Source organism: Coffea arabica, chromosome 6e, assembly GCF_036785885.1.
Source record: "Coffea arabica cultivar ET-39 chromosome 6e, Coffea Arabica ET-39 HiFi, whole genome shotgun sequence".
In the NCBI taxonomy this organism is placed as follows: domain Eukaryota; kingdom Viridiplantae; phylum Streptophyta; class Magnoliopsida; order Gentianales; family Rubiaceae; genus Coffea; species Coffea arabica.
Genome location: NC_092321.1, coordinates 10145113 through 10157176, shown reverse-complemented (window position 1 = coordinate 10157176; position 12064 = coordinate 10145113). Strand labels below are relative to the sequence as shown.

The 12064-nt window shown below is 36.7% G+C and overlaps 2 protein-coding genes across 4 annotated transcripts; one reads left to right on the top strand and one right to left on the bottom strand.

Annotated features, from left to right (window-relative positions):
- Positions 1-1547: 1547 nt before the first annotated feature.
- Positions 1548-4077, bottom strand: LOC140004534 (uncharacterized). The gene is made up of 7 exons (XM_072055164.1): positions 3949-4077; positions 3437-3784; positions 3246-3339; positions 2427-2545; positions 2235-2339; positions 2024-2119; positions 1548-1885 (listed from the first exon to the last, which is right to left on the bottom strand). The coding sequence occupies exons 2-7, from the start codon at positions 3782-3784 to the stop codon at positions 1829-1831; spliced, it is 819 nt and encodes a 272-aa protein (XP_071911265.1). The 5' UTR covers positions 3949-4077; the 3' UTR covers positions 1548-1828.
- A 940-nt stretch (positions 4078-5017) lies between these two features.
- On the top strand, positions 5018-11291 carry LOC140003967 (DEAD-box ATP-dependent RNA helicase 17-like). 3 transcript variants are annotated; one of them, XM_072055162.1, is made up of 11 exons: positions 5018-5156; positions 5253-5386; positions 5508-5580; positions 5694-5803; positions 6706-6849; positions 7433-7541; positions 7646-8001; positions 8090-8163; positions 8529-8833; positions 9205-9451; positions 10670-11291. In XM_072055162.1, the coding sequence occupies exons 2-11, from the start codon at positions 5281-5283 to the stop codon at positions 10916-10918; spliced, it is 1773 nt and encodes a 590-aa protein (XP_071911263.1). In that variant the 5' UTR covers positions 5018-5156; positions 5253-5280; the 3' UTR covers positions 10919-11291. The 3 variants fall into 3 exon arrangements, with proteins under 3 accessions (XP_071911263.1, XP_071911262.1, XP_071911264.1); XM_072055161.1 differs by having other exon boundaries at positions 5134-5386; XM_072055163.1 differs by lacking the exons at positions 5018-5156; positions 5253-5386; positions 5508-5580 and having other exon boundaries at positions 5688-5803; positions 6744-6849.
- The last annotated feature ends 773 nt before the right edge of the window (positions 11292-12064 follow it).

Below are 12064 nucleotides of genomic sequence, written 5' to 3'. Positions count from 1 at the left end.
GTTTATCATTAATGCAACATACACGTCCAACGAGTTTTGCAGCAAATTGTTCGACAGCTTCTAAGGAATCTGGTTATTTTTTTAATATTTATGGGAGTTGTCAGACAATCCAAGCCCTGTTTGACAAATGAATTTTTTGGGTGTTTATCTAAAATTATACTGTAACTTACTGTAGAAGTTGTAAAAAAAAATTTTGAAGTGTATAAACTTTTGAATATTTTGAAATGTATTGTTTAAAAATTTTGAAAAATTTTTGAAATTACTATTATTAAAAAATTTATAACAGATAAACTTGGTCAAAAATTTATTTGACAAACAAGGCCCAAATTATTAGCGCTGCCTAGGCCGAAGATTCGGACACTGTTGAGCGAGATCAGCACAGGGGATCACCTAGACCTAGCCTAAGAGCCTCTCGCAAGCAGCCGGGCTCCATTTGATGTAAAACTTGACCTCAAAGTCCCAAGCTTTTTTATTGCACTGACGACCTCGCATGTTTAAATAATTGAAATCTATAGCTAACTCACACAAAAGCCTCTAGTGTGATTTATTATTATTATTATTTTGGTTTGAAAGTACATGGAGAGCAGGTGTGTTTGGAGAGAACCTTTAATATTCTACAGTTCCATGATTCCATACATTCCAATTTCACACCGGTGACGTCAATAGGTTTTTAAAACCCAAAATTAATAAATAAATAAAAAGGGGTAAGCCCTTAGCCTAAAAGGGAGAAAAAGAAAATTCTACCTCCACCGCTTTGCTCAAAACTCTGGAGTGCACAATATCTTCATCGGCCAAAAGGGAAGATGCAAGGCTTATGCGTCGACAATGATTAAACTAAAAGCAAAACAGTTAGGAGGAGAATAATTTAGAGAAGGCAATAATTTCATTAAGAGAGGGAGCAAGCGGTTGCAACGCAAAGATACAAGAAAGCAATTATCTACGCACTAAACTGAGAGTGCCTAACTGGGGAAAATTTCCAATAAGACGCAAGAATTTGGTAGATAAAGCAGTACGGAAAGAAAGAATACATAGCCGACTGATGAAACTCTGGTAATAGCAATTGCTGCCGCCACATAGCCAGATGATGGGAGGACACCAACCATGCAGGATTCAATGATGAAACGCAACATGTTACATAAGATCGCCATTTCCAGCAATGCAGCTCACTCTAATTCAAGTCCGCAGCACCAGTATGTATTGCCATATCCAATATTTTAGCTTTTTGAATAACTTGAGCGAGTATCATCCAGCAAAATATAGCTACACTGAGGATGTAATAATTCGGACCTACGGTAAGTGCTCTAGGCATTATAAAAACAGCAACAGCAGTTGTATCTAAAGCCTTAATTGTGGTTCCTTATTTTTATTTTATTTTTTTTCAGATAAGTGGAAGGTTTTGAATCTAAGACTCTACGTACAATCCCTTCCACTTACCACCCAACCCAACCCTCCCCCTGTAATTGTGGTTCCATAGAACTACTTCAGACTGGCAGAATTGGATCAGAAGCATCGATTTGGTTCTTTAGGCTAATTCAGAATACCAGGGCAAGACAATGGAGGGGCAGGAGAAGAGTCTAGAGGCAGCCACCCCCAGGAAGGTAAAATATGTTCAGATCTAAATCAGAAAGATTACAAAATCCCAGTGTTAATTCCTCCTTCAGATCCATCCTATTAACTTAGCCATGTGTGTAATCCGTAAATTTGAATATTCAGCGACTGATCTCTACCTTCAGAGATATTCTCCAGAAAAACATCAATGCACAAAGTAAATAAGCATAACAACTTTATATGACCACGAGCAGAGATAGAACTTTTCCTACAAACTCCCTCAATCTGAATGTTCTGCTATTTGAGAGTTTCGCCCTTCAATCAAGTGTTGAACTCTCTGCAGCCAAATCCACATACAAGATTCATCAGCAGCAGGAAATGCAAAATTCTAATTCAATCAAAGTAAAAAGACTTCAAACTTAAACACCCAACCCCTTCCCAATCCATCCCCACAAAAGAAGCAACTTTGTGTCACCTTCACTGAACTGCCAACCTCCTCCAGCTTTTGCAAAATTACCCACTCCGGAATATGAGAAGAAGAATCATGCCTGAGGAATTTTGAGGGGGACATCTGGAAACCATTCAAAAGAGCACATGAGAGACCAAAAACTCGAATATGAATGGAAAAATTAATACTTGATTAATAGTAAATGCAATAATTTCATGAGCTTTTTAAACTAACTTACCGAAGCAGTTGATGATTGAGCTAGCCTTGAATTTGTATCTTCCACAGCAGAAGCTTGTCTTGAGAATGCCTGACTTCTTATATTTGAAAGACGCATCAGAACAGCCTGAAAAAGTTTTCCTAATTAATGTAATTATCCCAATGAACACAGAAGAATTGCTCAGGGAAATCACAAAATGAAATTAAAGTATACCTTCCTAAAAGCATGAGGATTAGCAATGCCTTGGATTTGAAGATCATCGCTTGGTGGCCTTCTCACACCAACATTCTCAATTCGTATTGAGTAGACACCAAACTTAGACTGTAGATATCCTGACAATATCTCAAGGTTAGAGATGCTGCATACAGTAATAACCCTATAGTATGCATAACCAAATGCCAAATGACATCACAACTAGCATTTTCTTTTTCCTTTATCGATAAGTATAGGAAATACAACCCAAAGCTGGAACAGATACTTTAAATAAAGAATTAACGGCCAACATAAATCTTAACCAGTAACTTCTTGTAACTATTAGACTAATCAATCTTCAAGCGGCCAACATAAAATTTGAAACACCATTTTTCCGATTTTGATAAATAACAAAAAACTTACTGCACCATTTATATCTTAACCAGCTAAGTCGGCCAGGAAAAAATAAGGAATTAACGATTGCCCCTGTGCCAATGAAAGGCAATGAGATGCTTTTATCATCAGTTGCACTCATCTAACACCATGAAGCTCCTCAACCAATTAAACCATGCATTACTGCCTAGACCAAATCTTTCCAAGAAACATTCTTTATAAAATTCCAATTTTTAAGCAGTCTAAGCAACCATCTCCAATGAACAAAAACAAAGAAAAGAAAAACAACCTATTTAAGCACTTAAAGGCGAATCACAATCAGCTAGGTAATTCATCCACCCAGACCCATTTGTATCTCTTCCAAGCCAGATGTGTAGGTTATCAGCAGACTAATTCATACAATTAAAACAATGTAAGTGGGGGAGAAAAGATGCCCAAGCTTTTTACCTTGTTCAATCGCAATGTCAGCTACTGAAGGCAGTACAATATGCTTCTCTCTTTTAAAAACCCCAAAACAAGGGAATGGAACTGGCTTTATCACCTAACCCAACCCAAACCCGAAAAAAAACTGCATTAATTTGATTGCTAAACTTAATTCAAATAAAGAGTGTCAAAAAAAAGAAAAAGAAAAAAATTACTTTGTAGACAATGGCGTTAGGGGTGACGTAGAGCTTTCTGGAGCGGATATGCTTACGCAGGATATATCTCCGAAAGGGCAAATAAAGCAGCATGAAAAGCCCTATCCCCCATGCCAAAATCAACAGCAATGAGTACAATACCCACTGAACTGTCTCGTAATTTACGAAATTCTCTTCGGCCTCCTCGAACGACGCCGTATACAGCACCGGTTCTTCTTCATCAAAATGATCGGTCTCCTCCTCCTCCTCGTCGTTCGCCGATTGGGAATCCACGCTTGAGCCGCTGCTGTCGAGTAATAGCCCCCTTTCTAGCCGGTCTATTTCCTCTCCTCCGTTTCTTACTTCCATCTGAACATTAAAAATTGGAATCTAATGATCAAAATTAGTGAAGAATATATTAAGCATGCATGAATTTGGAGGAAGAAAATAAAAAAGAAAATTACGGTCAAAAGATATTATACTTCCGAAAATAAGTAAATAAATTTTGTGAAATGGAGATCGCGGATGCTAACTGCTAAGCCTCCTTTTTCGGGCTGTTCCAGGAAGGTAAATGCTGGTAGCTGGTGGTCACCTGCGCAGGCATCAAACCACTTTTCAAACTTCAGACGGTGAAATGGTAGGTTGATTGCAAAATACCCCCTTCAACTGCCTCCCTTTCATATTTGGCCCCCCAAACTATACAATCTGGGTTGATTATCTCTAAATGTTTGGATAGCAAGTTTTTCCAAAAAAATTTTTCGTTTCCATCATAAACACATTTTTCAATTCATCTTTTTATATTTTCAACTATTTTTTTATTTCACATACATCACATCACAAAAAGTGATACAGTAAGTATTTCAAATAATTATTTGGAATAATGCTCCATTCAAACAAAGCGGCAGCGCAATTTCAATTTATGTGAAAGAATAGTTGTTATTTGAAATATATACCTCTTAGTATCCTTTTATATCTTTGTTAAGTGAATTTGTACATTTTCATTTGATCCTTGTTAGTTTATTTATTTATTACACATGTTTATAATATCAAACAAGATAAGTTATAGTATTGGACATACAATTGAAAGTAATTTGTTTTCCATTAATCACTAATGTGACGGACATTGCCAATACGAAAAAGTTAATCTAATCTAATCACTTTGTAGCTCTTAAGTAGCAGCAACAAACAAAATTCTCACCAGATCAATATAGTTTGATATGTTACTCAAAAAAAGAAAAAAAAAATAGTTTCGCATGAAAATTTCTTTCAATGAAGGAAGATTACAAAGGTTCAAGGGTGCTCGACAGTCCTTTTAGAATACAATAATATTATTGAAATTAAATTCATGATTGGATATAGAATAAGAATTATTAATTATTAAATTATTTCAAAAGTTTAAATCACGAAATTATGAAATAAGACGTAAATGAATTAGAATTATAGGTACCATAGCAAAAAGAGACGGAGCATTTTCCAAAGATTTGCCGGTACTTGCGCAAATGTGATTTGGTTTAATAAGCGGTTAAGTGGCGTGCTTCTAAGACAGCCCAATTGCCCATGAGACGGGGGCTATGAAACAAACTGAAAAGCCCAAAAAAACAGCGGGACAATCACGACTGGGATAACGGGTCTTACGGCAGCAGGCTCACGACGTCGTTTAGCTTAAACCCTAGACCCTATTCGAACACCGGAAGAGTTTTCGCGGAAAATTCTCAGTAACAAAAGGCCCAAACGATCGTTAGTAAGTAGTATTTGATTTGAAACAAATTTAAGAAAATTCAGCAAGAAAAGGCCCAAACGATGGTAAGTAAGTATTTGATGTGAAACAAATTTAAAGACCAGGAAGAAGAAGCAGCAGCAGGAAGATGGAGGTCAAGAAGAGTAGCAGTAAAGTTTCTTCGGAAGAGGTGTTCGCTTCTTGCTCCTTCTCTAGCCTCGGCCTCGACCCTAAGTTATGCGACCAGCTCAAAGGTTTCTCCTTTTCTTCCCCTTTAAATCGGCCTTGAACTTACATTTATTTTTGTACATTCTACTAAAATTGAGGTATAATTGGAGTTCATATTTTAAGAAAATGTTTCATTTACGTCAACAGAGAGGCTAGGATACGAGGTCCCAACTTTGGTTCAAGCTCAGGCAATTCCTGTCATTGTTTCCGGTCGACATGTGTATTTCTCTCTGCTCCTTGGGTTCTTTTTGTTTAGCTTTTTTTTTTTTTGATGTTGTAAAATACTTTTTGTTTATAATTTTATGATTGTGAACGCGGAAAATGGGATGGTAGGCTTGTGAATGCGGCAACTGGGACTGGGAAAACTTTGGCTTACTTGGCTCCAGTTATTCATCACTTACAAAAGTATGAACCCAAGATTGATAGGTCTGATGGTACTTTTGGTAGGTCTTTTTCTTTTTAAATTTTTGGAGTTATATTATTACCTCAAAGTTTGTTGCTTATCCTTACTTTGATTTCTTGTTATTTCCATTGGTTGCGCCCTCTTTCTCACAATCCTGTGTTCGGGAGCAACCTGGCTGGTTTTTTTTTTTTTCTTTGGAGAAAATAATGCTATAAAAGGGAGGGGTTGGAAAAACGAAGCAGGGACAAAGATCCTTAACCACTAAGCTATGTCTGATTCTCAACATATGGAACTTGATTCTATGTTGTGTTTTTTTTTTTTGGGAATGCGAATTATGGATAATATGAGTTATGTCTTGAACTTTTCGTGTACGTCATTGAAGTACTTTCATTTGTAATACTGTACTTGATTTCTCTTGGATAAGTTTTAAGTAATCATTGCTTTTCTTTTGGAGTGGGAATGGGGGCAGGTTTTGATAGGCAGGGAAAGCAGGTTAATGTGCTCATGAATATAATCTTTTTGGAGCTCTTTAGGCTATTTTTTTCATAAAAATAAGTGCACACTTTGAAATGTTCTTGCAATAATTTCAAAAGCTTGTTGATTGGTAAGAGGAATGATTAGGGGGTACACTATTTCCTGTGAAAGAAAGACATATAACTGGCCATTTTGCAGGCTCCTAAAAAAAAAAATTTGTTTGCAGGCCCCTATTTTTATGAACTTTTACTACTTCTCATGGAGTGTGAATGTCTTTTCTTGTGTGGAAAAGATTATCTTGGATGCCTTACTTAACCAGCACCTTGCTGTTACGAGACATTTTCTTCTGCTTCTGCTTTCCCTTTTCCCTTTTCCTTTTTTTTTTTTGTCTCTTTTATTGTTTTCTTTTTTGCCTTTCCCCTCTTTTAAGGACTCTGTATTTTAATTTTACTGATTTCTTCACTATAGCGTTGGTTCTCGTACCAACGCGTGAATTATGCATGCAGGTGCTTGAAATCTTGCAGAAGATATTGCACCGTTTTCACTGGATTGTTCCTGGATATATAATGGGTGGGGAAAAGAGGTCAAAAGAGAAAGCTAGGTTGCGCAAAGGTAGACATATTATGTGAAAACATCTTATTTGACAGTGTCAAAATTTCTTCAGTTCTCCAGTTCAAAATCTTTTTAGTTTTCTTCAATTTACGTAGCCAACCTCCTGTGAGATCCAATATTTAAACTTTTTATTCTATTCTACCTCCATTTGTTACTTGGCATTTATACTAGTTTTTAGAATGGATTGAATGGATAAATGCCCATGCATTTCGTAATGTGATAACATGTTCATATTCAGTGAAGGGAGCTTCATAAACTCAGAAGAGTGTTAGAACTTTCAGACTGCAGTATTTAAGATTTCAGAAAGCAGTAGAAGATATTTGTTGATATGACAATCATCTTTGGCGCTTCAACTCTGTATTATGTTTGGTGTCATCTAAGCCACTAATTACTGCCAGACTAGACTATCTATTTGACTTTCTTTTGATAAGACAATATGTCCTTTAACTAGGATTGTTTGTTTTTCTTACTCTGCAGTTTTTGTAATCTTTACCACTGTTGTCGGTAGATGTTAACATGTAGTTATTCTTCTCTCTCCAGAACACTTTATGTGTACTTTAAAACTTGATGTTAACATTTTTAGGTATATCCATCCTTGTTGCTACTCCAGGACGTCTTTTGGATCACTTAAGAAATACATCATCATTCCTTTACAAGAATTTACGTTGGGTAATATTTGATGAAGCAGACAGGTATTGTTCACACTGCTCTATCATTGCGGTTATTATGTGAGTTACACATTTTTTATGATTTAGTTTATTGTTTTCAACCTGCATTTTAATTGTACACCATACAGAATTCTCGAATTGGGGTTTGGAAAAGACATTGAAGAGATACTTGATATTTTGGGTTCAAGGCAACAGAGTGCTGTAGCCAAAGATGATATTACTTCTAGGTATTCTCATTTCCAGAGGCAGAATCTACTTTTGTCAGCTACACTGAATGAAAAAGTGAACCATCTTGCCAAAATTAGTTTAGAAAACCCTGTTTTGATTGGTCTCAATGACAAGAAAGTGCAACTCAAGTCGTTTCATGAGCATGTGGGTCCTGTAGAATCTGACTTGGAGAATGAAATGGGCAATTCTGGTGAATATCTGTGTTCTTCAGACGAATTTAAACTTCCTGCTCAACTAGCTCAGAGATATGTAAAAGGTACACAAGAAAAGATATTCTTCGAATTGTTATTTACAAGCCTGGCCAGTAGAGTATTCATGATGTTCAAATTAAATTGTTTCTGCAGTACCCTGTGGTGCTCGACTTGTTGTGCTTCTTTCTATTCTAAAACATCTGTTTGAGAGGGAAGCTTCACAAAAAGTAAGTGGACTGTTACATGATTTCTCTGGTTGCTGCCTCTCATTTTCAATCTTGGTTGTCTGATTTTTCTACACCGGTATTTTTACTGTGAACAAGTTGTGTTATGCATGTGGTGGTTTTAACATTTGCAAGTTATTATAACGCAGACATGGCATTGAATAAAAAGCAAATTTTTGGTCACATACTGACTGTGGTACAGTAGTAGTTAATTTCCAATTTTCACAGCCCTGTCTACTTGTCATTTATGATTTTATTCCTTCGAAAGTTCTCAAAACTGTCTCATGTAACTTGTTTTTAGTTATTGCCATTTTTTTTACTCTTTTTAAGACTAAGAGTACCAATACTGCTCCTGCACTTTTCCACAGATTGTGGTATTCTTTTCAACATGTGATGCTGTGGATTTTCATTATTCACTTGCAACTGACTTTCAATGGCCTCCGAAGTCACAAATGGAAGCAGAATTCAGGCAGATGTTTTTGGGATGCAAAATTTTTCGCTCACACGGAAAAATGGATAATGAGAAGAGGAGAGCTACATTTCAGGCTTTTAAATCTGAAAAATCTGCTCTACTTTTGTCTACAGATGTTGCTGCTAGGGGCCTGGATTTTCCAAAGGTCAGATACATTATACAGTATGATTCTCCTGGGGAGGCAGCTGAGTATGTGCACAGGTGTGTCCTTTTTGTATTCTTATTTGGTACTTTTCACCCAAAGTTTTCTTTGCTCTGTATTCATCTATTCATCAGGTTCTGGGATACTATTCTTGGTGCTTAAGTATGTATATCTAGCAGACTCATGGTGCCATCTAATACCGCCTTTCTTAAGTATTTGGATTACCTGTTACCTCCTACCTGGTAAGACGTGCGTGTCCATAAGGAGAAGGGCAAAACCTTGAAAATTGTGAAATATTATCAATTCCTTTACCTTGAAGTTGGAATTACTTATCATCATTCAGCAATGCACAAGAACCTGCAAGCGTGTTTACTGACTTCCACTGGCAGAGTTCTGTAGAGTTCTGATGCACTGTTAATTCCTATTGCAGGGTTGGAAGAACTGCCCGTTTGGGTGAGGAGGGTGAATCTTTGTTGTTTTTGCAACTGTTAGAAATTGATTACCTGCAAGATCTGGAGAAACATGGAGTTGTGCTTGGAGAGTACCCTCTCCTCAAAATGTTGGATGGCTTTAGCGTGCATGGAGTCAAGAAACAAGTGAAGAATTTAGTTACAATAGAGAGGCACCCCTGGGTTCTTTCTTTGCAAAAGGCTCTAGAAACCTTTATTTCAACAACAGTAATGACTCTTAACTTTATTCTTTTAAATTTGTGAAGCTCCAAAACTTTAATTGCTGTGCTTGTACTTTTTTATTACTTGTCTTTTTCATTCTGCTTTCTGTTACTTACATTTTATTTTTTTGGTATCACTATTCTTTTAATTTGCGGTTCGTTAAAAGTTCCTTTTCATTTCTGTAACTGGGAAACAATGTTCTCGATTAGAGACAAGAAGTCTAGAAGTATTGTACTAGCATAAATTAATCAGGTCAATATTTGATAAGAAAGCAAAGGATGATTTTAATGTCATGTATGATTATTAATAGGTTATCCAACAGAAGCATGAAAATGGTATGTTTGTATTTCCAATGCAGAATGGATGAATGCATTTCTGTTGGGCATGACCGAAACTATGTACATTATCTTTAAATAGAAATTTTTTTTCATAAATTTTTATTTCCACCTCTCCATCTCAATAGTTGAAACCAAAAAAAAAAAAGAAAGAAAAAGTGGTAGCCTCTTATGTTTCAGTTTTACTTTCAAGTGTAAGGTCACCAATACTCGCACATGTTATTGACTTTTTAAACGATTGTAATTGAAACTTCCTTAGCAGAGAATCTATATAGCTGAACAGGTTGAGGGTTTTTGTTCTTTCTCTTGAAAGAGGGTTCAAGTCTTACCGTCTATTCCTGTTTCAGTTTCTTTTTTTCCTGGTCCCCATATTATTGGTATTGTTATCCTGTAACTCCCCCTTTTTATGCATGCAAAGCTAGGAGGTTCTATTATTTTTCGATTGAAGGACATGTCTAAAGGAGACGCTGGTAGGAAGAATGAGATATCCTTGTTAATTTAAGACACAGTAATATATGCTTGGAAAAGAAAGCATTCCAACTTGTCTGATTGTTTTATTGATCGATTGCTATTGTCAACTGCACCAATAAGATTGGGATGCTGAACATATTTGGAGGCCTTGATTTGCACTTGTACTAATCCTTTGCTGTTTGGCATAAAAAATTTTGCACCTGGCTGCATTGGATGGACTTTGTCATCTCTTTCACATATCCCATTATGTGATTGCCAATGATTTTCTCCTTTCATATAGTTCAACGTTTTAGAATTTAAAAACTGATATCTGAATCTTGAGAAATGTTGTTTGAATCCTGCCAAATTTACTCTTCTTGATCTTTCCTCCCCTTTGTTTGTTTAAAATCTAATCTGTTCTCTCTCTCATTGTTGCTAGCCAAAGATAAAGAAACTGGCCCAGAATGCGTTTTGGTCATGGGTTAAAGCATACTCAACCCATCGTGGTGAGCTGAAAAGGATTTTTGTGGTGCAAAAACTTCATTTAGGGCATGTGACAAAAAGTTTTGCATTGAAAGAACAACCCTCTCTGGTTAGTAAATCAAATCAAAAGGAATTTAAGAAAAGGAAGAGGGATGAGAAACAGAAAGGAATCTCAAAGAAGAGAAAATTTGCTAAAAAATCATGATGCTCATGTTACTGGGAAGCCGTGTGCTCTCTCCTTGAATGTGCTATGTAGACAAAGCTAAAATTGTACAGCATCCTCATTCATACAAGCTCGTGTTGACCTTGTCAAGGTATGATGTGGAAGCCTTGAGAAGCTCATGGGCTTTTCTTTCCTGCCTGTCCAGCGAGAGTTGCAAATGCTGGTGCGGATATGATTCTCTCGTCAGGTGAAGGCGTGTTTACCATTATGCCTTGAGTGCCATGATATTTTGTAGAAAATTACCTACGGCGCAGGTTTCTATAGCCATTTACATTGTCGGCACTGTAATTCCCAAAATCTAGTGCTTTCTGCCGTGTTGGTAGCTTTTTATTGCATTATATTCTTTATATTCAAATGAATACTGTCAAACCGGGACGGGACGCTCAGGTTTTTACTTTCTCAGCTAGTTATGTTCTTAGTGCGGCAGGGCTGGACTGAACAAAGTTTGTTTTCTGATTGTACTGGATCTTCACGTGGACAACTGTTAAAGGTAAAACGGTTTGTCTAACGGATGTTCACGGAGCACTTGTTAAGATATATTTTATGTGTTATATTTTTGAAAATATAAGATTAATTAAAAAAAATAAATAAATACAAGAAATGGTAGGCAAGATTAAATATGGAAAGTATATAAATGTAAGGAAGGAGAGTAATTGTTAATATCTGTATTGCATATATTTATATAATAGGTTAAGTGAGTACTAGATCGCTAGAGAAATCTAAGGTAAAATTGGTCTCTTGGCATAATGGAACCATCGATGTCCCACTGTAACTTTTTAGGTGCAAAGCCTCAGAATTCAAGTTCTGATGATGTGATACTATTCTGCTGCATTCCACCAGGATTGCGTCTTTTGACATGGTGGGCAGGCTAGTATATACCGTCGCTGTAATACGAGGAGCTTCCGGTGTTAGCTGCCAAGATTAAATTAACAATCTAAGATCCGTAATGCCAAATAAGATCACATTCACAAAATCTGTGGGCCTTGATTTTGGTTTCCATCAGCACCACCATCGTGTATGGACCCATGGGCTTTGACGAACCCTCTAGCCTCAACCAGTCACCCTCCAACAGTCAGTTTCCAACCAAAAACATACGTGGGCCCTCACAGGACCCAGAGAGACTGAGTT

Bases quoted from the DNA above. Each gene is read 5' to 3' on its own strand.
- LOC140004534 (XM_072055164.1), bottom strand. From the start codon at position 3,784: ATGGAAGTAAGAAACGGAGGAGAGGAAATAGACCGGCTAGAAAGGGGG. The intron at 3,340-3,436 runs GTAATTTTTTTC...GGGTTGGGTTAG, and splicing joins CTAACGCCATTGTCTACAAA to GTGATAAAGCCAGTTCCATT. The intron at 2,546-3,245 runs GTAAAAAGCTTG...AGATATTGTCAG, and splicing joins TGACATTGCGATTGAACAAG to GATATCTACAGTCTAAGTTT.
- LOC140003967 (XM_072055162.1), top strand. From the start codon at position 5,281: ATGGAGGTCAAGAAGAGTAGCAGTAAAGTTTCTTCGGAAGAGGTGTTC. The intron at 7,542-7,645 runs GTATTGTTCACA...TACACCATACAG, and splicing joins ATATTTGATGAAGCAGACAG to AATTCTCGAATTGGGGTTTG. The intron at 8,002-8,089 runs GTACACAAGAAA...TTGTTTCTGCAG, and splicing joins AGCTCAGAGATATGTAAAAG to TACCCTGTGGTGCTCGACTT.